The sequence below is a fragment of the Pelodiscus sinensis genome, chromosome 31, assembly GCF_052426305.1.
Source record: "Pelodiscus sinensis isolate ZL-2025 chromosome 31, ASM5242630v1, whole genome shotgun sequence".
Taxonomy (NCBI): Eukaryota; Metazoa; Chordata; order Testudines; family Trionychidae; genus Pelodiscus; species Pelodiscus sinensis.
The window spans coordinates 3,736,690-3,761,418 of record NC_143082.1 but is presented as its reverse complement, the minus strand read 5'-3'; the positions used below and the strand labels follow the sequence as shown (position 1 = coordinate 3,761,418).

Genomic DNA, 24,729 nt, shown 5'->3' with positions numbered 1-24,729 from the left:
CTGCCTGCCCCCCGGCTCCCCCTTGCCTGCCCCCTGGCTCCCCCTGCCTGCCCCCCGGCTCCCCCTGCCTGCCCCCGGCTCTCCCTGCCTGCCCCCCGGCTCCCCCTTGCCTGCCCCCGGCTCCCCCCTGCCTTCCACCTGCCTGCCCCCCGGCTCCCCCTGCCTGCCCCCCAGCTCCCCCTGCCTGCCCCCCGGCTCCCCCTGCCTGCCCCCGGCTCCCCCTGCCTGCCCCCCGGTCTCCCTGCCTGCCCCCCGGCTCCCCCTGCCTGCCCCCGGCTCCCCCTGCCTGCCCCCCGGCACCCCCTGCCTGCCCCCGGCTCCCCCTGCCTGCCCCCCCGGCATCCCCTGCCTGCCCTGGCTCCCCCTGCCTGCCCCTGGCTCCCCCTGCCTGCCCCCGGCTCCCTCTGCCTGCCCCCCGGTCCCCCTGCCTGCCCCTGCCTGCCCCCCGGTCCCTCTGCCTGCCCCTGCCTGCCCCCCGGCTCCCCCTGCCTGCCCCTGGCTTCCCCTGCCTGCCCCCCGGCTCCCCCTGCCTGCCCCCCGGCTCCCCCTGCCTGCCCCCGGCTCCCCCTGCCTGCCCCCGGCTCCCCCTGCCTGCCCCTGGCTCCCCCTGCCTGCCCCCCTGCTCCCCCTGCCTGCCCCCCGGCTCCCCCTGCCTGCCCCTGCCTGCCCCCCGGTCCCCCTGCCTGCCCCTGCCTGCCCCCCGGCTGCCCCTGCCTGCCCCCCGGCTCCCCCTGCCTTCCCCCCGGCTCCCCCTGCCTGCCCCCCGGTCCCCCTGCCTGCCCCTGCCTGCCCCCCGGCTCCCCCTGCCTGCCCCCGGCTCCCCCTGCCTGCCCCCCGGCTCCCCCTGCCTGCCCCCTGGCTCCCCCTGCCTGCCCCCCTGCTCCCCCTGCCTGCCCCCCGGCTCCCCCTGCCTGCCCCTGCCTGCCCCCCGGCTCCCCCTGCCTGCCCCTGCCTTCCCCCCGGCTCCCCCTGCCTGCCCCTGGCTCCCCCTGCCTGCCCCTGCCTTCCCCCAGCTCCCCCTGCCTGCCCCTGGTTCCCCCCTGCCTGCCCCCGGCTTCCCCCCTGCCTTCCACCTGCCTGCCCCTGGCTCCCCTCTGCCTGCCCCTGGCTCCCCCTGCCTGCCCCTGCCTTCCCCCCGGCTCCCCCTGCCTGCCCCCCGGTCTCCCTGCCTGCCCCCCGTCTCCCCCTGCCTGCCCCTGGCTCCCCCTGCCTGCCCCTGCCTTCCCCCGGCTCCCCCTGCCTGCCCCTGGCTCCCCCTGCCTTCCCCCAGCTCCCCCTGCCTGCCCCTGGTTCTCCCCTGCCTGCCCCCCGGCTCCCCTCTGCCTGCCCCTGGTTCCCTCCTTCCTGCCCCCCGGCTCCTCCCTGCCTTCCACCTGGCTACCCCCTGCCTGCCCCCCGGCTCCCTTCTGCCTGCCCCCCGGCTCCCCTCTGCCTGCCCCTGGTTCCCTCCTTCCTGCCCCCCGGCTCCCCCTGCCTGCCCCTGGTTCCCTCCTTCCTGCCCCTCCCCCCTGCCTGCCCCCGGCTCCCCCCTGCCTTCCACCTGCCTGCCCCCCGGCTCCCCCTGCCTGCCCCCGGCTCCCCCCTGCCTGCCCCCGGCTCTCCCCTGCCTTCCACCTGGCTCCCCCTGCCTGCCCCCGGCTCCCCCCTGCCTGCCCCCTGGCTCCCCCCGGCTCCCCCCTGCCTGCCCCCGGCTCCCCCTGCCTTCCACCTGCCTGCCCCCCGGCTCCCCCCTGCCTTCCACCTGGCTGCCCCCCGGCTCCTCCCTGCCTGCTCCCTGGCTCCCCCCTGCCTTCCACCTGCCCCCCGGCTCCCCTTTGCGTTCCACCTGGATACCCCCTTCCTGCCCCCCGGCTACCTGTTGCCTTCCACCTGGCTCCCCCTGCCTTCCCTCCGGCTCCCCCGTCTGCCCCCCGACCACCCTCTGCCTGCCCCCCGGCTACCTCCTGCCTGTCCCCCAGCTACTCCCTGCCTTCCCCCGGCTACCCCGTCTTCCCCAGTCTACCCTGCCTTCGCCCTCCCCCCGCTACCCTGCCTGCCCCTGGCTACCTTGCCTGCCACCCGGCTACCCTGCCTTCTCACTAGCTACCGCCTGCCTGCCCCCCAGCTACCCTGCCTGCCCACCAGCTGCACCCTACCTTGCCTCCTGGCTACCGTCTGCCTGCCCCCAGCTACCCTCTGTCTGCCATCTGGCTACCCTGCCTGCCCCCCAGCTACTCCCTGCCTGACGCTCAACTATCCCCTGCCTGCCTCTGGGCTACCCCCTGTCTGCCCCCCAGTTCTTCCCTGCCTGCCCCCTATCTACACCTGCCTGCACTCTGGCTACCCCACCTTCCCCCTATGTACCCCTGCCAGCTCTCTAGCTACCTGGCCTCCAGCCATCCTCCCTCCACATCCCTCCAGCTGCCCCTCCACGCCCGGCCCCAGCCCTGCGCCCCGGTATCTAAGCTGCGCCCACTGCCCCGGCGGCCTGGCTGGCGGCTCCGTGCGTGAGGCCCAGGCTGGGGAGGTGGCCTGGGGTTGCGTGCTGCTGTCGGGCGTCACTTACAGGGTGATGTAGGTGTCGGCGCTCCGCCCTCTGGGTTAGTGCTGGTGGATTTTGTGTCAGGCATTGGAAGGGGAACAGGTCTGGCCACAGGTGGGGGCGGCGGCAGCAAAAATGAGCCCGTGACTTTGCCCTGGCCGCTAGCGTTAGGCTGCGAACAACATAAATACAAGGATGCGTGAACGGCCAGCCGAGGCAGCAGGCAAGATGCAGTATCGGCTGGCGGGCCGGGGCGCCGGCGGCTCCGGGGTTCTACGGGGGCGCGTTTCCTCCAAAAAGGCCTTGCCTGGCAGAACCCAAGTGGGTTTGTGTTGCAAAACGCAAAGGGGCGGGGAGCAGGGGTGTGTCCGTCCGTCGCTGGCCCGGCCCCCCAACCCTGCCTAGGCCCTGCCCGCTGCCCCTTGGGCACCCTCGGGCTGCTGCCCCTGCCAGAGCTCCAGGGCAGGGGCTGGCCCCACGGGCCAGGCTGTCGCCATGTCTGGTCCTTTGCGTGGCCGGCCACGGGCAATGGCGTCTCCTCACCACGCGGCACCCGGGGAAGCGTTCCTGCCGGCACGGACCGGCCAGCCCGTCCCTCTGTCTTCCGGTGCTCCAGGCTGGAGGGGACGGGTCCGTGGGGAGCCCGGGAAGGGGCAGAGGAGGACACGGGGAGAGGAGACGGATCGGCGAAGGCTGGCCCTGAGCCGGACCCGCAAGGAGCAGGGGGTAGATGAGTCTTCTCTGCCCGGCCTCCTGTCCTGGCTTCTCCTGGGGGCTGGTGCCGGGCTGTCTCTGTGCTGGGCTCCAGTGCCCATGGGTAGGTGCCGCTGGCAGGGGCACACGGAGGAGCCGTGAACAGGCCGTGACACAAGCCGACTGTCCACGGAGGTGATCGGTGGCTGGGCATCTTCTCTGGGCAGGATGCTCCAGGGCCTCGGAGCCCCCGTGGCTGGGGCCCGGGCACAGGCTGCATGTGGCCTCTGGCAGGAAGCGTCGTGGGCCGAGAGCGTCGCCAAGGGCTCCGGACACCCCAGAGGGCCGAGCTGATTGTCCCTCCGAGCGCCCCCGGCCAGCGCTCCTGGGGGGACGGTCTCCATGGCAACATGTCACTCCAGCAGTCTGGCTTCGGGTGGAGAAAGTCGCCCTTGACAGACGCCGCAATGCTGAGAGGGTCCCGCCCCACGACCTGCTCTGAGAAGCCACGCCCCCCAGAACACTGTGATGCTGAGGCCCCGCCCCTAGAACTCCACAATGCTGAGAGGGCCCCGCCCCACGACCTGCTCTGAGAAGCCACGCCCCCCAGAACACTGTGATGCTGAGGCCCCGCCCCTAGAACTCCACAATGCTGAGAGGGCCCCGCCCCACAACCTGCTCTGAGAAGCCACGCCCCCAGAACACTGTGATGCTGAGACCCCGCCCCTAGAACTCCACAATGCTGAGAGGGTCCCACCCCTAGGACGTGCTCTGAGAAGCCACACCCCCCAGGACACTGTGATGCTGAGGCCCCGCCCCTAGGACCTGCTCTGAGGCCCCTCCCCCTAGGACTTGCTCTGAGACTCTGCTTCCAGGTCCTGCCCCCTAGGACCTGCTCTGAGAAGCCACGCCCCCAGAACACTGTGATGCTGAGGCCCCGCCCCTAGAACTCCACAATGCTGAGAGGGCCCCACCCCTAGGACCTGTTCTGAGAAACCACGCCCCCTAGGACACTGTGATGATTAGCCCCACCCAGAACTCCACAAGGCTGAGGCCCCGCCCCTTAGGACCTGGTCTGAGACTCTGCTTCCAGGCCCCGCCCCCTAGAACCTGCTCTAATTAGCCCCGCCCCCAGGACACTGCGATGCTCAGGCCCCCCCAGAACTCCACAATGCTGAGGCCCCGCCCCTCAGCGCAGTACCTTCAGCGCACAGCCCGGAGCGATGGCCGTTCTCGGGAACCCCCCTCGCTCCGGACCCCACCGCAGCAGCCTGGATCCCCCGCTAGTGCAGCCCGGTGGCCGGCCTTCGACTCGGCCCCCCCCAAAGCTCCGTCGCCCCTCACACCATGTGCCCTCCTGTCCCCGCAGTGCCCCACAGTCCCCGGCCTGAGCAGAAAGCCCCCAGCCCCAGGGGAGGGCACCGCCGGGCCCCTGCGCTCCTCGCCCCCTGGAGGCCCCGCTCAGGATCCCGCTGCTTGCCCCGAAGCCCAGAGACAGAGAGAGAGACAGAGAGAGCAAGAGGAGAGGAGAGGGGAGCCGTGGGGGGCTTGTGCGCTAGCCAGCCCCCCCAGGGGCGCCGCAGGGCACGGCCGGCCGCACTCACCTGCCCGGCGCCCTGGCCCGACCCGTCGGAGCAGACGAACTGCACAAACTCCTTGAGCGAGTCCTGGCCGTGGTGGTGGTGGTAGCGGATGGTGGGGTGGGTGAAGTAGGGGCTGGACTGCTGGATGATGGAGGTGGAGGGGAAGTGCAGGGCCGAGGCCGTCGCCCGGGGGCTTCCTGGGTGAGGAGAGAGAAAGGGACCCGGGGGGTCAGGGGTCTGCTGGGAGCCGCTGCTGTGCAGCCCCCTGCCCCTCCCCGCCCCCCAGGCACTCAGGCCCGCCCCCTCGTCCACCTGCTCGGCCTTCCGGAGCCTCACGGCCCCGCCTCCCGTCTCTCGCCCACCAGGGGGCAGGACATTCCCTGGCTCCTCCCACAGGGCTTGGCCCCGCCCCTGTCCCCTGGGCCAGTTAGCAGGTGCTGCCCAGCGCAGGGAACGGGCGTTAGGGGCAGAGCTGCCACTGCCAGGCAGCCTCTGACCCCACCAGGGGGCCAAGCTGCGGAGACTGAGTCATCGTTGGCTCTTTGAATGAAATGCCCCCGGTCACCCCTAATCCCCCAGCCCCCCCAGCCCTGTCACCCCCAATTCCCCCAGTCACCCCCAGCCCTGTCACCCCCAATTCCCCCAGCCACCCCCAGCCCTGTCACCCCAGCCCCCTCAGTCACCCTAATTCCCCAGCCCCCCCACAGCCCTGTCACCCCCAATTCCCCCAGCCACCCCAGCCCTGTCACCCCCAATTCCCCCAGTCACCCCCAGCCCTGTCGCCCCCAATTCCCCCAGTCACCCTAATACCCCCAGCCCCTCCACAGCCATCACACCAATTCCCCCAGCCCCCCCAGCCCTGTCACCCCCAATTCCCCCAGTCACCCCCAGCGCTGTCACCCCAATTCCCCCAGCCACCCCCAGCCCTGTCACCCCAGCCCCCTCAGTCACCCTAATCCCCCAGCCCCCCCAGCCCTGTCACCCCCAATTCCCCCAGTCACCCCCAGCCCTGTCACCCCCAATTCCCCCAGCCACCCCCAGCCCTGTCACCCCAGCCCCCTCAGTCACCCTAATCCCCCAGCCCCCCCCAGCCCTGTCACCCCCAATTCCCCCAGTCACCCTGTGACGTAGTGGGGGTACTTGCTGGGCTGTGGTGACCCCTGCTGTCTGGAGCAAGACCCAGCAGGGAAAACCTCACTATGCAAAGGTAATGCCAAACTTGTTGAACCAGTGGCCAGACACCCCCCATGGAGAGGAACAAAGGAAGGTGGATGCTGCCCTGACTGGGGGGCAGGGCTGGAAGGGTATTGAGTTAGTTCGGTCGGGGAGCATGGAGGAGAGCCTAGGGGAAGGGGCTGGAGTTTAGGGGCCCAGTCTCCCCCATCTCAAGGGGGCCTGAGGCATCCTAGCCCAGCTCTGTGACCAGATTACATCTGTGCTGTGCTGTATCCTGGAGAGGCAATAAACTTCCTCTATTCCACCGGCTGGTGTAGTCTGTTTGTGCCATTTCGGGGTGCAGGAGACGGGGAACCCCCAACGCGCCGTCACACACCCCCAGCCCTGTCACCCCCAATTCCTCCAGCCACCCCCAGCCCTGTCACCCCAGCCTCCTCAGTCACCCCAGCCCTGTCACCCCCAATTCCTCCAGCCACCCCAGCCCTGTCACCCCCAATTCCTCCAGTCACCCTAATCCCCCAGCCCCTCCACAGCCATCACCCCCAATTCCTCCAGCCACCCCCAGCCCTGTCACCCCAGCCTCCTCAGTCACCCCCAGCCCTGTCACCCCCAATTCCCCCAGCCCCCCCAGCCCTGTCACCCCAGCCCCCTCAGTCACCGTAATACCCCAGCCACCTCACAGCCATGTTACCTCCAATCCCCCCAGTCACATCTCTACCCCGAGTCACCTGTAACTCTGCCAGTCACCCCCATTCCTCTGGAGAGGCCCAAGGGCTCAACTGGGGCCTGCGTGAGCCCCAGGGGCAGCACAAATATCCTGTGTGACCCCCGAGTTAATGCACAGGAAGCGCTGGGCCGCCAAGGAAGCTTTGAGTGAACCAAACCTGCCCCCCCCAGCCACTCCCGCCCCCCAGCCCCTGACAGCCCAGCCCTGCCCCCCCAGCTCTGCCGGTGCCCCTCTCTTCTGCCCCACAGCCCCTGCCAGCCCAGCCCTGCCCCCCCCCGGCTCTGCCGGTGCCCCTCTCTTCTGCCCCCCAGCCCCTGACAGCCCAGCCCTTCTCCCCTGGCCCCGCCGGTGCCCCTCTCTTCTGCCCCACAGCCCCTGCCAGCCCAGCCCCTCCCCCCCAGCCCTGCCAGTGCCCCTCACTCCCGCCCCACAGCCCCTCCCCCCCAGCCCTGCCGGTGCCCCTCACTCTGATCTGAAAGACGCATTTCCTAAGTCTAAGTCATGCTGGATGATGGACAGTCCCCCAGGGGAAGGGGCTGGCGCTCCCGTCCCTTCGTCACTGCGCCGCCCGCGGGCACCAGGAGCCCCTGCCCAGTGCGGCGCAGGCTGGGACGCAGCAATAGCTGAGTCTGTGGCGCTGCAGGACCCCAAGCACGGCCCCACGGGCCCCCAGGAGAGAAGGGACCCTGGGGAGATGCACCAGCACTGCGGAGTCACTCCACCCAAGAGCCCAGTCCCTCCACTGCGACCCTGGCTAATCCGGATCTTTTGGGATCCCAGCTGCTCCCAACTGACTCCGGAACCAAGACCAAAATTCTGGCAACTCCAGTTCGGCCGAAATCTCCGCGGCTCTGGAGTCGCTCTGGAGTCACTGCGGTACCCTCAGGCCTGTCTCCTAAAACCTGCCCCTTCCCTCGACCCCTCCCTGCCCCCGGAACCCGCCAGCTGCCTCGGCAGAGGAAAGACAGAGACAGAGAGAGAAAGCGAGAGACCCCAGTGGCTGGGAGGGGCAGGAGCTGGGCTCACCTGGTCGGACTCCTGCCAGGACGGGCAGCGGGTGGTGGCTGAAAGCCATTCTTGGGGAGGTGGTGTGGGTGGAGAGGGCGCTGCAGAAATCCAGCTTCCCTGACTTCTTTAGGGAAGCCGGTCCTGGCAAGGAATCAGCAAGAGGCCACGGTTTAGCAGCTGGAAAGATGGGTTAGTATCGTGTGTGGTTGCCCCCCCGGCCGCTGCTCTGCCCGGCCCTCTCTGCCCCACCCCCACTGCCCCCAGGGTCTGAGCCTTCTGACCCCGCCGCCGGCCAGCTGTGAGTCTCCAGTGTTCCCAGGACTCCGGAAGCTGGAGCTTTGAGGACAGCCCCACGTCCAGCAGGGGGCGCTGCTTGGATCCCTAGCCCCAGCGCCCAGCCCGCCCCCTGCTGCTGCCCGTCTCCCCCGCTGGCTCGGGGTCAAAGATGGGATGATCCCGCCAACCCCGGGGCAGTGGGTGCTAGTGGCAGGAGGCCTGTGTGGACGGGCCCAGGGTCTCTCTGAAGGGGGAGGGGACCCTGACAGCCCCTGTCCCGAGACAGAGGAAGACGCCGCACTGGGGCCGGGTGAGGGCAGGAGGCACCGGCCGTGCCCCAACTGTGCCGAGGGACGGGTACGTCTGGCGCCTCCCACAGCCTCGTGGGCCCTCGTGCCCAGGCCAGGGGCGGCTGCATCTCAGTCCGGGCCCAGAGTCCCGATATAAACAGCCCCCCTGCCCCACCCCAGAGGTAGCTGCATCTCACTGCGCTGAGTGCAAATGCATCGCTTTGGGACTGGCGAGGGGTCACGCCTGCAGCCCTGCTGGCTGGCTCCGGGGGCGGGGATGGGGCCCGGGCCCTCCTGGGGGTCTGGGCCGGGGAGGCGCTAGCGGGGGATCTCCCTGCAGTCAGAGGCTGGGGTGGCCAAGGGTGGACGCGGGAGAGGCTGGCACTCCAATGGCAGCAACCGGCCCACGCCCGGGCCCAGCTCCCCACCCACCCAGGTTCCTGCTCCTCCCGCCTGCCTGGCACCTGATCTCCAAGGAGCTGCCAGCCAGCTCCTGCCCCCGGCGTCGGACGCCTTCCCCGCCAGCCCCGCCGCCGTGCTATGAAACATGCCCTTGGCAAGGGACACAAAGCAAAGCGGTGGGGGGACCTCACGATGCCCGTGCCCAGCCAGCTGGGGGGTGGGGGAGCCCCATGACCACGTGCCCAGGGACACAGGCGGCATCGAGGGGGCCAGGCATCCCAGTTTGAGAGGGACATCCCGATATTCGGGGCTTTGCCCTGTACAGACGCCTCACCCCACCCCCATTTCTCTCCATCAGGTCACCTAATGCACCCTCCAGCGCATCAAAGGAGCCATAGGGCGAGGCCTGGTATATGAGCTGGGGGGGGCACTGGCAGGGCTGGGGGGGCTGGGCTGGCAGGGGCTGTGGGGCGGGACTGGGGGGCACCGGCCAAGCTGGGGGAGCCAGGACTCACTTCTGTGACAACCCGGACCAGCCTTGTTCCTGCGTTTGGTGCCCTCGTACCTTGTGGCAGCCGTGGGGTGGGGGCAGCTGCCAGTGCCGCACTGGGGGGCTGGGCCCCCCCAACCTTCCTTCTGCTCCCCAAACAGCCGCCCAGAGCCGGCACGGGGCCTGCCAGCGCTCCCGGCATGGACAGCACCAGGCCCTGCCTCTGCCCACGCTGCAGCTGGCAGGAGCCCATGACTGAGTGTCGGCAGGCGGGGGGCACCTGGCAGGGAGACCTGGGTTTGGCCCCTGGCACTCGGGCAGCCGGCTGCTTGCGTGGGGGGCGCGACACCCGCAGGTGCCCGGGGGGCACCCAGGGAGCAGGGGCAGGCTCGTGGGTTTCCAGACACGGGGCGAAGGGCGAGACGGCCCTGGGGGGATGTGGGCTCCCTCCCTGGGGGCTCCCGCTGCCCAGCCACTGTGCTGAGCTGAGACCCGGGCGCGGCAGAACGGAAACCAGCCCAATGCTCAGTCCACGTGCTCACCCAGCGCTCAGACCCAGGAACCGGTCTTGGCTGCCAGCTGTCTGCGCTAACCACCAGACCCCGCTGCCCTCCGAGAGCTGGGGATAGGAGTCCTGGCTCCCAGCGCCCCCCGCTCTAACCACCAGACCCCGCTGCCCTCCTAGAGCTGGGGATAGGAGTCCTGGCTCCCAGCGCCCTCCGCTCTAACCACTAGACCCCGCTGTCCTCCTAGAGCTGGGGATAGGAGTCCTGGCTCCCAGCGCCCTCCGCTCTAACCACTAGACCCCGCTGTCCTCCTAGAGCTGGGGATAGGAGTCCTGGCTCCCAGCGCCCACCGCTCTAACCACTAGACCCCGCTGCCCTCCTAGAGCTGGGGATAGGAGTCCTGGCTCCCAGCGCCCTTCGCTCTAACCACTAGACCCCGCTGCCCTGCCTCGGAGAGGAGGCTTTCCTGGTTATACAGAACAGTGAATGGCTCAGTGCTGGCGAGACAGAGGGAGGTGAGTGGAGAGGAGACGGACAGACAGAAATGGATGATGGACAGAGAGCAGCTCCCAGAGCACCCCACCGCCCGCTGCCCCCTTCCCCTCAAGCACAGGGCCCCCGGGTAGCCCCAGCTCTGCCCAGCCGGTGCCCCGCTCCCGCCCCGCGGCCCCTGCCCGCCCAGCCCAGCCCCCCAACAGCTCTGCCAGTGCCCCTCACTCCGGCCCCACAGCCCCTTGCTATCCTAGCCCTGCCCCCCGGCCCTGCCAGTGCCCCGCACCCCCGCCCCACAGCCCCTGCCCTCCCAGCTAGATGCCCGACTGATGCTCCTGTGACGTGGGCCCACCCCTGCTGGCTGTAGAGAGGGAAACGCCCCGTCCAGGTCCCGCCGGGAGGCTGCTGCTCACCCGCCTGGAGCGGCTGCCCCCTCTCCCCCCGCCAAGGCTCGGGGTTGCCCAGATCCCATAGAGCCAAGCAGGGTGGGGAATCCGGGGAGGGCCCAGCCTCCCCCCAGCCCTGGACAAGGGCTCCATGGGCAAGGAGAGCAGCTGGGGGGGTGCCCAGTACAGTGAGTCCCCCCAGTTCCGTGCCCCAACCCCCCCCCATACCTGCATCCACGTCGTTGGGCCAGCCACTGGCCTGGCTACTGCCGGCGGCGGGCGAGCGCCCCGTCCCGGGGTAGAAAACCTCGTCCACGGGGCTCTCCATCTCGCTGTCATCCAGCGACTTGGGGCGCTTGGTGGAGCTGGGGAGCAGTGAGGGGAGAGGTGGGGCGGGTGCCAGGTGGGGGATGGGCTGTCAGACCTTCCCCTCTAGGGGCGCCAGGCCCAGGGTGGGGGGCCAGGCGAGGGGGGGGATAGAACCCAGGGACGTTACTCTCTAGGGGGCGCCAGGCCCAGGGCAGGGGGCCAGGTGAGGGGGGGATAGAACCCAGGGACGTTCCCCTCTAGGGGGCACCAGGCCCAGGGCGGGGGGCCAGGCGAGGGGGGGGATAGAACCCAGGGACGTTCCCCTCTAGGGGGCACCAGGCCCAGGGCGGGGGGCCAGGCGAGGGGGGATAGAACCCAGGGACGTTCCCCTCTAGGGGGCGCCAGGCCCAGGGCGGGGGGCCAGGCGAGGGGGGGGATAGAACCCAGGGACGTTCCCCTCCAGGGGCGCCAGGCCCAGGGCGGGGGGCCAGGCGAGGGGGGATAGAACCCAGGGACGTTCCCCTCTAGGGGGCGCCAGGCGAGGGGGGGGATAGAACCCAGGGACGTTCCCCTCCAGGGGCGCCAGGCCCAGGGCGGGGGGCCAGGCGAGGGGGGGGATAGAACCCAGGGACGTTCCCCTCTAGGGGGCGCCAGGCCCAGGGCAGGGGGCCAGGCGAGGGGGGGATAGAACCCAGGGACGTTCCCCTCTAGGGGGCGCCAGGCCCAGGGCGGAGGGCCAGGTGAGGGGGGGATAGAACCCAGGGACGTTCCCCTCTAGGGGGCGCCAGGCCCAGGGCAGGGGGCCAGGTGAGGGGGGGATAGAACCCAGGGACGTTCCCCTCTAGGGGGCGCCAGGCCCAGGGTGGGGGGCCAGGCGAGGGGGGATAGAACCCAGGGACGTTTCCCTCTAGGGGGCGCCAGGCACAGGGCGGGGGGCCAGGCGAGGGGGGATAGAACCCAGGGACGTTCCCCTCTAGGGGGCGCCAGGCACAGGGCGGGGGGCCAGGCGAGGGGGGGATAGAACCCAGGGACGTTCCCCTCTAGGGGGCGCCAGGCCCAGGGTGGGGGGCCAGGCGGAGGGGGGGGGGGATAGAACCCAGGGACGTTCCCCTCTAGGGGGCGCCAGGCCCAGGGCGGGGGGGCCAGGCGAGGGGGTGGGGATAGAACCCAGGGACGTTCCCCTCTAGGGGGCGCCAGGCACAGGGCGGGGGGCCAGGCGAGGGGGGATAGAACCCAGGGACGTTCCCCTCTAGGGGGCGCCAGGCACAGGGCGGGGGGCCAGGCGAGGGGGGGATAGAACCCAGGGACGTTCCCCTCTAGGGGGCGCCAGGCCCAGGGCAGGGGGCCAGGCGAGGGGGGATAGAACCCAGGGACGTTACCCTCCAGGGGCGCCAGGCCCAGGCGGGGGGCCAGGCGAGGGGGGATAGAACCCAGGGACGTTCCCCTCTAGGGGGCGCCAGGCCCAGGGTGGGGGGCCAGTGGAGGGGGGGGATAGAACCCAGGGACGTTCCCCTCTAGGGGGCGCCAGGCCCAGGGTGGGGGGCCAGGCGAGGGGGGATAGAACCCAGGGACGTTCCCCTCTAGGGGGCGCCAGGCCCAGGGCGGGGGGCCAGGCGAGGGGGGATAGAACCCAGGGACGTTCCCCTCTAGGGGGCGCCAGGCCCAGGATGGGGGGCCAGGCGAGGGGGGGGACAGAACCCAGGGATGTTCCCCTCTAGGGGGTGCCAGGCCCAGGGCGGGGGGCCAGGCGAGGGGGGGGGATAGAACCCAGGGACGTTCCCCTCTAGGGGGCGCCAGGCCCAGGGCGGGGGGCCAGGTGTGACGTAGTGGGGGGGAACTTGCTGGTTTCTATGGGTCTGTGGTAACCCCACTGGCTGCCGCCGGTCCCACAGCCCAGAAGGACAGGGATGGGTCATTATGCAAAGGGATCTCTCAACCTGCCCGCCCAGCTACCCCCCATGGAGAGGATCAAAGGAAGGTGGATGCTGCCCTGGCTGGGGGGCAGGGCTGGAGGAGAGTGAGTTAGTTTCTGTCTGGGAGCCTCAGCAACAGGCTGGGGGGTTTAGAAGCCGAGACCCCTGCCCCATATCAAGGGGGGCTGAGGCATCCTTGGCCTGCCCTGTAACCTGATGACATCTGTGCTGTGCTGTATACTGCAGAAGCAATAAACCACCTCTATTCTACCGGCTGGGGGAGTCTGTTTGTGCCTTTTCGGGGGTGCAGGACGCGGGGACCCCAACACGCCGTCACACCAGGCGAGGGGGGGGGATAGAACCCAGGGACGTTCCCCTCTAGGGGGCGCCAGGCCCAGGGTGGGGGGCCAGGCGAGGGGGGGATAGAACCCAGGGACGTTCCCCTCTAGGGGGCGCCAGGCCCAGGGCGGGGCCAGGCCGGGCGGGGGGGATAGAACCCAGGGACGTTCCCCTCTAGGGGGCGCCAGGCCCAGGGCGGGGCCAGGCCGGGCGGGGGGGGATAGAACCCAGGGACGTTCCCCTCTAGGGGGCGCCAGGCCCAGGGCGGGGCCAGGCCGGGCGGGGGGGGATAGAACCCAGGGACGTTCCCCTCTAGGGGGCGCCAGGCCCAGGGCGGGGCCAGGCCGGGCGGGGGGGGTGGGATAGAACCTAGGGACGTTCCCCTCTAGGGGGCGCCAGACCCAGGGCGGGGGGCCAGGCGAGGGGGGATAGAACCCAGGGACGTTCCCCTCTAGGGGGCGCCAGGCCCAGGGCGGGGCCAGGCCGGGCGGGGGGGATAGAACCCAGGGACGTTCCCCTCTAGGGGGCGCCAGGCCCAGGGCGGGGCCAGGCCGGGCGGGGGGGGGGGGGGGGGGGGGGGATAGAACCCAGGGACGTTCCCCTCTAGGGGGCGCCAGGCCCAGGGCGGGGCCAGGCCGGGCGGGGGGGATAGAACCCAGGGACGTTCCCCTCTAGGGGGCGCCAGGCCCAGGGCGGGGCCAGGCCGGGCGGGGGGGATAGAACCCAGGGACGTTCCCCTCTAGGGGGCGCCAGGCCCAGGGCGGGGCCAGGCCGGGCGGGGGGGGATAGAACCCAGGGAGGTCCCCTCTGGGGCGGCAGGGAGGGGCAGGCGGGGGGGCGGGGGGCGGTACCTGGTGGAAGGCGGGGACGTTATGGAGCGCCGGCCCAGCGTCACCTGGTTGATGTTGTAGTAACTGGGGCTCTCCAGGTCGGCCAGGGAGAAGTTGGGACCCGAGGCCGTGGCCACGGGAGCTGGGGGAGGAGAAAGAGCGGGTGAGGGGCGCAGGGCACCGCCCCACAGCTGGCACTGGCCCGCCCATAGCCCCGCCCCACCCCTCAGCCCCGCCCCCTCCGGGCAATGGCTCAGGCTCGCTGCAGGCTCAGGCGATGGCAGCTGCGCTCAGGTCCTGGATTCGAGCTTCTCTCCCCCACTGCAAGGGCTGGCACCCATTCCACCCCTGGGGGCTGCCAGTTAGCTCCGCCCAGCGCCCCCAGCCCAGCGCCTGCTCCCCCCAGCGCCCCCAGCCCAGCGCCTGCTCCGCCCCCCAGCCCAGCGCCTGCTCCACCCAGCGCCCCCAGCCCAGCTCCTGCTCCGCCCCCCAGCCCAGCGCCTGCTCCGCCCCCCAGCCCAGCTCCTGCTCCGCCCCCCAGCCCAGCGCCTGCTCCGCCCAGCGCCCCCAGCCCAGCGCCTGCTCCACCCAGCGCCCCCAGCCCAGCGCCTGCTCCCCCCAGCGCCCCCAGCCCAGCGCCTGCTCCGCCCAGCGCCCCCAGCCCAGCGCCTGCTCCACCCAGCGCCCCCAGCCCAGCGCCTGCTCCGCCCCCCAGCCCAGCGCCTGCTCCCCCCAGCGCCCCCAGCCCAGCGCCTGCTCCCCCCAGCGCCCCCAGCCCAGCGCCTGCTCCGCCCAGCGCCCCCAGCCCAGCGCCTGCTCCACCCAGCGCCCCCAGCCCAGCGCCTGCTCCACCCCCCAGGCCAGCGCCTGCTCCCCCCAGCGCCCCCAGCCCAGCGCCTGCTCCGCCCAGCGCCCCCAGCCCAGCGCCTGCTCCACCCAGCGCCCCCAGCCCAGCGCCTGCTCCGCCCCCCAGCCCAGCGCCTGCTCCGCCCAGCGCCCCCAGCCCAGCGCCTGCTCCGCCCCCCAGCCCAGCGCCTGCTCCACCCCCCAGGCCAGCGCCTGCTCCGCCCAGCGCCCCCAGCCCAGCGCCTGCTCCGCCCCCCATGCCAGTGCCTGCTCCACCCAGCGCCCCCAGCCCAGCGCCTGCTCCACCCCCCAGGCCAGCGCCTGCTCCCCCCAGCGCCCCCAGCCCAGCGCCTGCTCCGCCCCCCAGCCCAGCGCCTGCTCCGCCCAGCGCCCCCAGCCCAGCGCCTGCTCCGCCCCCCAGCCCAGCGCCTGCTCCACCCCCCAGGCCAGCGCCTGCTCCCCCCAGCGCCCCCAGCCCAGCGCCCTGCTCTGCTCAAGGCCTGGCCTGGCCAGGGTGGGCAGAGGGGGCAGACATGGAGCCCGGCTCCAGCTTGGGTTCAGGGGGCTCCTGTTCCCTCCCAAGCCCTGGCCCTTCCCCAGCCCTCCCGGGATCTGCTTCCCATGGGGGGAGCTGGGGGGGGGCCAGGGCGGGGGGACTGATGGAACGAGACGGGGAAGAGAGGCCAATTCTCCGGCCAAGCCGGCCCAGGTCTCCACACCCGCCCCGGGTGCCCTGGGCCAGCCCCTCCACTGCCCCCAAGAGCTGTGCCAGGGGAAGAAGGGCCCCTCGGGGGATCGAAGGCAGCCCCCCCCGACCCCCACTCACTCTGGGACACGCGGACCAGCTCCGTCACGTTCCACACGCCCGACGTCACAAAACAGTCCTGGAAAGTCAAATGCCCTGCAAGGGAGACAGGGGTCAGGGGGGACCATGGGGGCACAGAGCCAGGCCGCAGACGCAGCGCCCCTCCCCTCCCCACCCACAGCCCCCCACGAGCCCAGCCCTGCTGATGCCCGAGACAGGGCTAGGAGTATGGGGGTGACCCGGGGCTGTGGGCTCCATCACTGCTGGGGGCCAGGGGCCGGGGAGGCTGTGGGGATCGTGGGGGCCAGAAGGGGCAGTGGGAAAGACAGGGATAAATCAGTCCTCAGGCTGGAGAGAGGTAACTAGCAGGGTCCCTCCCGGGACCTGTCCTATTCAACACTCGCCAACAAGCTGGAGAACGGGGCAAACAGGCAGGTGGCCAAGTTTGCGGACGACACGAAACTGCTCAAGAGAGTGGAGTGCCGAGCGGGCGGCGAAGATCTCCGGGCGGGTCTCACCCAGCGGGGTGGCCGGGCACCAAGACGAATGGTGATCAGTGCAAAGCGATGCCAGTCGGCGTGACGGACCCGGCCCGTCACAGTCGGAAAGCACCATCCCGGCCGGACACACAACGGTGGGGACCTAGGGTGTGACTAGACTACAGGGTTTTGTCGACAAAATATCCCTGCATCTCCCCTCCCGCCGAGTTCTGTCGACGGCGGTTAACCCCTGTCGACAGAGTTATCGCGTCTGCACCGTCCTTTGCGCCGACACTCATGTCGACAACCCGGCTTGCTTTGGGTGGCATCGAGACGCTGTCGACAGAAACGCCTGTAGTCCAGACGTACCCTAAGTGAGCTGCTCCCTCTCGAGAGAGAGACCTTGGAGTCACTGCGCAGAGGTCTGGAAACACCATCGCAGCGGGCAGCGGCAGCCAAACGCGCAGCCAGACTGCTGGGCACCATTAACGCCGGGGTAGAGAATAAGGCAGAGAACCGCTTACGGCCTCTGTCCCGATCCCCAGCCCCAATGCTGCGTGCAGATGGGGTCACCTCAGCTCCAAAAAGATCCCTTGGCATTGGAAACGGTTCAGAAAAGGGCAACAAAACTGACGAGGGGGAAGGAATAGCCCCACAGGAGGGGAGATTAAAGAGACTGGGACGTCTCAGCTTGGAAAAGAGGAGGCTAAGGGGGGAGAGAGTCTATAAAGTCATGGCCGGTCTGGAGAGAGTGAATAAGGAAACGTTATTGACTTGTTCCCATCACAAGAACGAGGGGTCACCGAATGAATGTGCAGCAGGTTTAAAACAAACAAGAGGAAGCACTTCTTCCCGCAACGTGGTTAACCTGGGGAACTCCTTGCCAGAGGATGTTGTGAGGACCAGGACTTTAACAGGGTTCAAAGAAGAACTAAATACTTTCAGGGCTAGGTCCACGTGAGGAAGTGGGGAGTTTTGGGGGTTCAAAGGGGGGTGTTACATACAGGGGGGGCTCAGTGCCCAGCAGCTACCGGTTTAATGTGACAAAGGGGGGGAGTTTGTAGCTTCGGAGAACAGCCCAGAGGTGGAGCCGTGCTGTCTGGGACCCTGGTGCCCCGACCCTCCCTGGAGGACACGGCCAGTTCTGGCCAGATGACAGACAAGGGGCTGCAGAGAGGGACCCCGGCCCCAGCCCAGCTGACCCCGCGAGGGGAGAACATTGGACGGAGGAGAGGGGCCCAGGCGACCCTCTTACCTGAGGAGACAATGGACGGGGAGGGGCTGTTGCTGGGGGTACTGGAGGCTCTGCTGGGAGACGGGGGGTTGCTGGCTGCAGGGGGAGGCTGACGTGGGGCTGGGGGAGCTCAGTAAACCCCCCTGGTTTGTGCTGGCTGGTAGCTGCTCTGGGCTGGAGATCAGGGGGCACCAGTCCTTCTGGGAGGGGAGGCCCCGGGCATCCAGGGGGAGGGGACCCCCCGAGGGGGCTCACGGCGGAGGCAGGCGGCTGAAGGGCCTGAGAGGCACCGTCCCGGAGGCGGAGGGGCGGACCCCCAGGTGAGAGCGGGCCCCCCAAGAGAGGTCGCTGCACTGAAGGGGCCCCCCGAGAAGGGGCTGCTGCACTGGGGGGGGGGTCCGCCCAGGAGCCGAGGGGCCACATGTGGGCACGACCGGTGAGCCATGACAGGCCATCAATGCTGCTAGCCCGGGTGGGCAGGGACGGTGGCCCCAGCCTGTTTGTCAGAGGCTGGGAAGGGAGGGATCCCGTGCGGATCCCCTGGTCTGTTCGCTCCCCCAGGGCACCTGGCGCTGGCCACTGTCGGCCGACGGGCCCCTGGCCCGCATGGGCCTTTGCTCTGACCCAGTTTGGCCGTTCTGATGTTATGTGGGGGTTTGACGGGGGGCTGGGTGGGGAGGGGCTGGGGGGGTCTCTCACCATTGGGAAGTGGCTTGAGGGGGGGGGAAGGGCTGGGGGGGTCTCTCACCATTGGGCAGTGGTTTGAGGGGGGGAAGGGCTGGGGGGGTCTCTCACCATTGGGCAGTGGTTTGATGGGGGGGAGGGGCTGGGGGGTCTCTCACCATTGGGCAGTGGTTTGAGGGGGGGAAGGGCTGGGGGGGTCTCTCACCATTGGGCAGTGGTTTGATGGGGGGGAGGGGCTGGGGGGTCTCTCACCATTGGGCAGTGGTTTGAGGGGGGCTGGGGGGTCTCTCACCATTGGGCAGTGGTTTGATGGGGGAGGGGCTGGGGGGGTCTCTCACCATTGGGCAGTGGTTTGATGGGGGGGAGGGGCTGGGGGGGTCTCTCACCATTGGGCAGTGGTTTGATGGGGGGGAGGGGCTGGGGGGGTCTCTCACCATTGGGCAGTGGTTTGAGGGGGGCTGGGGGGTCTCTCACCATTGGGCAGTGGTTTGATGGGGGGAGGGGCTGGGGGGGTCTCTCACCATTGGGCAGTGGTTTGATGGGGGGAAGGGCTGGGGGGGGTCTCTCACCATTGGGCAGTGGTTTGATGGGGGGAGGGGCTGGGGGGTCTCTCACCATTGGGCAGTGGTTTGATGGGGGGAGGGGCTGGGGGGGTCTCTCACCATTGGGCAGTGGTTTGAGGGGGGCTGGGGGGTCTCTCACCATTGGGCAGTGGTTTGATGGGGGGAGGGGCTGGGGGGGTCTCTCACCATTGGGCAGTGGTTTGAGGGGGGCTGGGGGGGTCTCTCACCATTGGGCAGTGGTTTGATGGGGGGGAGGGGCTGGGGGGGGTCTCTCACCATTGGGCAGTGGTTTGAGGGGGGCTGGGGGGTCTCTCACCATTGGGCAGTGGTTTGATGGGGGGAGGGGCTGGGGGGGTCTCTCACCATTGGGCAGTGGTTTGATGGGGGGAGGGGCTGGGGGGGTCTCTCACCATTGGGCAGTGGTTTGATGGGGGGAAGGGCTGGGGGGGGTCTCTCACCATTGGGCAGTGGTTTGATGGGGGGAGGGGCTGGGGGGTCTCTCACCATTGGGCAGTGGTTTGATGGGGGGAGGGGCTGGGGGGGGTCTCTCACCATTGGGCAGTGGTTTGATGGGGGGAAGGGCTGGGGGGGGTCTCTCACCATTGGGCAGTGGTTTGATGGGGGGAGGGGCTGGGGGGTCTCTCACCATTGGGCAGTGGTTTGAGGGGGGCTGGGGGGTCTCTCACCATTGGGCAGTGGTTTGAGGGGGGCTGGGGGGTCTCTCAGCATTGGGCAGTGGTTTGAGGGGGGCTGGGGGGTCTCTCACCATTGGGCAGTGGTTTGATGGGGGGGGAAGGGCTGGGGGGGGTCTCTCACCATTGGGCAGTGGTTTGAGGGGGGCTGGGGGGTCTCTCACCATTGGGCAGTGGTTTGGGGGGGCTGGGGGGTCTCTCACCATTGGGCAGTGGTTTGGGGGGGCTGGGGGGTCTCTCACCATTGGGCAGTGGTTTGGGGGGGCTGGGGGGTCTCTCACCATTGGGCAGTGGTTTGAGGGGGGCTGGGGGGTCTCTCACCATTGGGCAGTGGTTTGATGGGGGGGAGGGGCTGGGGGGTCTCTCACCATTGGGCAGTGGTTTGATGGGGGGGAAGGGCTGGGGGGGGTCTCTCACCATTGGGCAGTGGTTTGAGGGGGGCTGGGGGGTCTCTCACCATTGGGCAGTGGTTTGGGGGGGGCTGGGGGGTCTCTCACCATTGGGCAGTGGTTTGGGGGGGCTGGGGGGTCTCTCACCATTGGGCAGTGGTTTGGGGGGGGCTGGGGGGTCTCTCACCATTGGGCAGTGGTTTGGGGGGGCTGGGGGGTCTCTCACCATTGGGCAGTGGTTTGAGGGGGGCTGGGGGGTCTCTCACCATTGGGCAGTGGTTTGATGGGGGGAGGGGCTGGGGGGTCTCTCACCATTGGGCAGTGGTTTGATGGGGGGGGAAGGGCTGGGGGGGGTCTCTCACCATTGGGCAGTGGTTTGAGGGGGGCTGGGGGGTCTCTCACCATTGGGCAGTGGTTTGGGGGGGGCTGGGGGGTCTCTCACCATTGGGCAGTGGTTTGGGGGGGCTGGGGGGTCTCTCACCATTGGGCAGTGGTTTGGGGGGGCTGGGGGGTCTCTCACCATTGGGCAGTGGTTTGAGGGGGGCTGGGGGGTCTCTCACCATTGGGCAGTGGTTTGATGGGGGGGAGGGGCTGGGGGGTCTCTCACCATTGGGCAGTGGTTTGATGGGGGGAGGGGCTGGGGGGTCTCTCACCATTGGGCAGTGGTTTGATGGGGGGGAGGGGCTGGGGGGTCTCTCACCATTGGGCAGTGGTTTGAGGGGGGCTGGGGGGTCTCTCACCATTGGGCAGTGGTTTGATGGGGGGGGAGGGGCTGGGGGGTCTCTCACCATTGGGCAGTGGTTTGAGGGGGGCTGGGGGGTCTCTCACCATTGGGCAGTGGTTTGAGGGGGGCTGGGGGGTCTCTCACCATTGGGCAGTGGTTTGGGGGGGCTGGGGGGTCTCTCACCATTGGGCAGTGGTTTGGGGGGGCTGGGGGGTCTCTCACCATTGGGCAGTGGTTTGGGGGGGCTGGGGGGTCTCTCACCATTGGGCAGTGGTTTGGGGGGGCTGGGGGGTCTCTCACCATTGGGCAGTAGTTTGAGGGGGGCTGGGGGGTCTCTCACCATTGGGCAGTGGTTTGATGGGGGGGAGGGGCTGGGGGGTCTCTCACCATTGGGCAGTGGTTTGATGGGGGGGAGGGGCTGGGGGGTCTCTCACCATTGGGCAGTGGTTTGATGGGGGGGAGGGGCTGGGGGGTCTCTCACCATTGGGCAGTGGTTTGATGGGGGGGAGGGGCTGGGGGGTCTCTCACCATTGGGCAGTGGTTTGATGGGGGGGAGGGGCTGGGGGGTCTCTCACCATTGGGCAGTGGTTTGATGGGGGGGGGGGGCTGGGGGGTCTCTCACCATTGGGCAGTGGTTTGATGGGGGGGAGGGGCTGGGGGGTCTCTCACCATTGGGCAGTGGTTTGAGGGGGGCTGGGGGGTCTCTCACCATTGGGCAGTGGTTTGAGGGGGGCTGGGGGGTCTCTCACCATTGGGCAGTGGTTTGATGTCCACGTCTCCTTGCTGGTTTGAACTGTCTGATTGTCCGGATTCTGTAACACAAAAGCAGAAGTCAATGTCAGGAGTGGGGCAGCCCTGACGTGGGGGCCCATCCGGGCCAGGCCTGGGCAGCGCCCGGGGGGGTCTGTGTTGCTAGAGCCAGCCCTGCCCAGAGGGGACCAGCCTGACCCTGGAGCCTCCCCCAGAGGTTGCCCCAAACTTGCCCCCAAAGACTGCACCGGGTCCACGAGTGCCACGGCCCCTCTGCACTGCCCCCTGCGGCCCCCCATGCCATCGGACCGGGGCCTTTGCGCGAGGCAGCCTCGGGGCATCTGTCGAGCTCGGTGCTCACCCGGCATTTTCCACCGTTACCCTCACGCCCCAAACACTGGGCATTGGAGCATCCGGTCACAGCCCCAGCGTCGCAGTGACACAGCCCAGCCGTCACAGTGGCACAGTCTGGGTGTCTCAGTGGCACAGTTTGGGTCTCAGTGGCACAGCCCGGGCGTCGCAGTGACAGTCTGGGTCTCAGTGGCACAGCCCGGGCGTCGCAGTGACAGTCTGGGTCTCAGTGGCACAGTCCGGGCGTCTCAGTGACAGTCTGGGTCTCAGTGGCACAGTCCGGGCGTCTCAGTGACAGTCTGGGTCTCAGTGGCACAGTCCGGGTGTCGCAGTGACAGTCTGGGTCTCAGTGGCACAGTCCGGGTGTCGCAGTGACAGTCTGGGTCTCAGTGGCACAGTCCGGGCGTCGCAGTGACAGTCTGGGTCTCAGTGGCACAGTCCGGGCGTCTCAGTGGCACAGTCTGGGCGTCGCAGTGACAGTCTGGGTCTCAGTGGCACAGTCCAGGTGTCGCAGTGACAGTCTGGGTCTCAGTGGCACAGTCCGGGTGTCGCAGTGACAGTCTGGGTCTCAGTGGCACAGTCCGGGTGTCGCAGTGACAGTCTGGGTCTCAGTGACACAGTCCGGGTGTTGCAGTGACAGTCTGGGTCTCAGTGGCACAGTCCGGGTGTCGCAGTGACAGTCTGGGTCTCAGTGGCACAGTCCGGGCGTCTCAGTGGCACAGTCTGGGCGTCGCAGTGACAGTCTGGGTCTCAGTGGCACAGTCCGGGTGTTGCAGTGACAGTCTGGGTCTCAGTGACACAGTCCGGGTGTCGCAGTGACAGTCTGGGTCTCAGTGGCACAGTCCGGGCGTCTCAGTGGCACAGTCTGGGCGTCGCAGTGACAGTCTGGGTCTCAGTGACACAGTCCGGGTGTCGCAGTGACAGTCTGGGTCTCAGTGGCACAGTCCGGGTGTCGCAGTGACAGTCTGGGTCTCAGTGGCACAGTCCGGGCGTCTCAGTGGCACAGTCCGGGCGTCTCAGTGGCACAGTCCGGGTGTCGCAGTGACAGTCTGGGTCTCAGTGGCACAGTCCGGGCGTCTCAGTGGCACAGTCCGGGCGTCTCAGTGGCACAGTCTGGGCGTCGCAGTGACAGTCTGGGTCTCAGTGACACAGTCCGGGTGTCGCAGTGACAGTCTGGGTCTCAGTGGCACAGTCTGGGTGTCGCAGTGACAGTCTGGGTCTCAGTGACACAGTCCGGGTGTCGCAGTGACAGTCTGGGTCTCAGTGGCACAGTCCGGCTGGCACAGCGGCACAGCCCAGCCCAGATGCCATGAGCGTGCAGCAGTAGCGCCCACAACGTACCCACGTTCCTCCACCCTCAGCCACCTTTGCGCTGCCCGTCCTGGCCCCAGCCCAGCGGAGGCCCCTTGGCGGCAGGGCAGCCCCTGGCACAGGGCCCAGAGGTCGGCGCTGCCCGGCATTCCCCAGCGGTGGCACCTCCAGGCCCGCACCTCTGAAGAGTTAACCAGCCTCGGCCTTCCCCCACAGGCTTGGCACAGGCGGCCGCCCGCCCGCCCGCGGGTTACCTATGTCAACAGCCCGCGCCCTCCCCCCACCTGGCACCAGTCAGGGCACCCCCCCCTGCCCTGGTCCATCTCCTCCCGGCCCGGCCCTGCCAAAGCTGGCGCACCGCCCCTCTCCCCCCCGGCCTGCTGACGGCTGGCAGCCATCTTACAACTTGGCAGCCATTTTAGTGTTGGCGGCCTAGCAGCGGCCTCACGGCTGAGATGGCTGGTGCCGGGGCTGGGCCGCGGGACAGGGGACAGGGGGCCGCCAGAGCCATGGGGGCAGGAGGTCGGGGCGTCTGTGGGGCACGTGCCTGGGCAGTGCTGGCGAAGGGGCAGGGGCACAGGAGGGCCGGGCGAGCCGGCCTGGGGTCAGCATAGAGGCCTGGCGCTTTGGGTCGGTGTTGCTGGAGGGCAGTAGTGTCTGATGGTTAGAGCGGGGGGAGGCGGTCGGGACTCCTGGGTTCTCTCCCCAGCCCTGGTGGGGGCAGGACGCCTGGGTTCCACCCCCTCCCCGGGACAGACTCTGGCCCTGGCTGAGCCCCTGTGATATGACTTCCCCATGCAGGCTGGCCCAGCCCCACCACAGCCCCGCTGCCCCGGGGCTCTGAAGGGGGGAGCCCGGCTGGATTTCACCTGCCCCCCCCCCCAGTTTCTCCACTGCAGTGCGACGACTGGCGAGGGGAGAGTCTGGCAGGCCCTGGGACGGCCTTGGGGGCTGGGGTCAGACCCGCCGAGACACCTCCATGCGAGCTGCTGCCAAGCCAGCACCCTGCTGCCTCCCACTCCTGACCTGCAGCCCCCTAGGCCAGGCCTGGCCCCCAACTCTGCCAGGGCCCCTCACTCCCGAACTGGAGCCCCCTAGGCCAGGCCTGGCCCCCCAACTCTGCCATGGCCCCTCACTCCCGAACTGCAGCCCCCTAGGCCAGGCCTGGCCCCCCAACTCTGCCATGGCCCCTCACTCCCGAACTGCAGCCCCCTAGGCCAGGCCTGGCCCTCCCCAGCTCTGCCAGGGCCCCTCACTCCCGAACTGGAGCCCCCTAGGCCAGGCCTGGCCCCCCAGCTCTGCCAGGGCCCCTCACTCCCGACCCACAGCCCCCTAGGCCAGGCCTGGCCCCCCAGCTCTGCCAGGGCCCCTCACTCCCGAACTGGAGCCCCCTAGGCCAGGCCTGGGCCCTCCCCAGCTCTGCCGCTGCCCCCCACTCCCGACCCGCAGCCCCCTAGGCCAGACCCGCCCCCCCACTGCCCCTCACTCCGAGCCCTTGGCGCCGGCCCCCAGGTGTGAGCAGGGAGCGAAGGAGGGAGACTCGCCCCAGGCTGGGGGGTGCTGTCCGCTCACGATGCCCCGCTCTGCTCGGGTCGAATCTCAGCACAGACTTTCCAGCCGCCCAGACTCTGCCTGGGCCCTGCCCCCCGCCAGCCCAGCCATCAGGAAGCTGAGGCGCGGCTGGCTGGGGTTGCAGACGGGATGCCCAGAGATGACGGGGAGGCCTCCCCCCCAGCTCCATGCGCCCCACAATGGCTGCTTGGATGCGCCACCCAGGCCTTCCCCCACCCCCTCGCTCCCGCGGCCTGCAGCCAGCCCTCGCCAGCCTCCGCGCCCCCGAGATGTGTCAAGGCCGCCCCGGGGGCTTCCTCCTGCTGCCTGGACACCCCAGCCAAGCCCTGGGACACCGGCCAGCGCCCCACCCACCCATCCAGCTCCTTCCGCGGCCTCTTGCGTTGTA

The 24,729-nt window shown here is 69.5% G+C and overlaps 1 protein-coding gene across 11 annotated transcripts in view; it reads right to left on the bottom strand.

The window, feature by feature from the left end:
* Window positions 1-24,729, bottom strand: part of NFIX (nuclear factor I X) — a 204,301-nt gene that overhangs the window by 15,267 nt on the left and 164,305 nt on the right. For 8 of the 11 annotated variants that reach the window (XM_089774603.1, XM_089774601.1, XM_089774599.1 and 5 more), the window contains 7 exons: window positions 21,107-21,169; window positions 15,614-15,688; window positions 13,963-14,083; window positions 10,779-10,915; window positions 7,727-7,849; window positions 4,819-4,994; window positions 2,546-2,693 (listed from right to left, as the gene is read on the bottom strand). In XM_089774603.1, the coding sequence (XP_089630729.1) occupies window positions 2,546-2,693; window positions 4,819-4,994; window positions 7,727-7,849; window positions 10,779-10,915; window positions 13,963-14,083; window positions 15,614-15,688; window positions 21,107-21,169 (843 nt within the window). The remainder of the gene's footprint in view (window positions 1-2,545; window positions 2,694-4,818; window positions 4,995-7,726; window positions 7,850-10,778; window positions 10,916-13,962; window positions 14,084-15,613; window positions 15,689-21,106; window positions 21,170-24,729) is intronic. The other 3 variants (XM_089774605.1, XM_089774607.1, XM_089774608.1) reach the window with 3 other exon arrangements.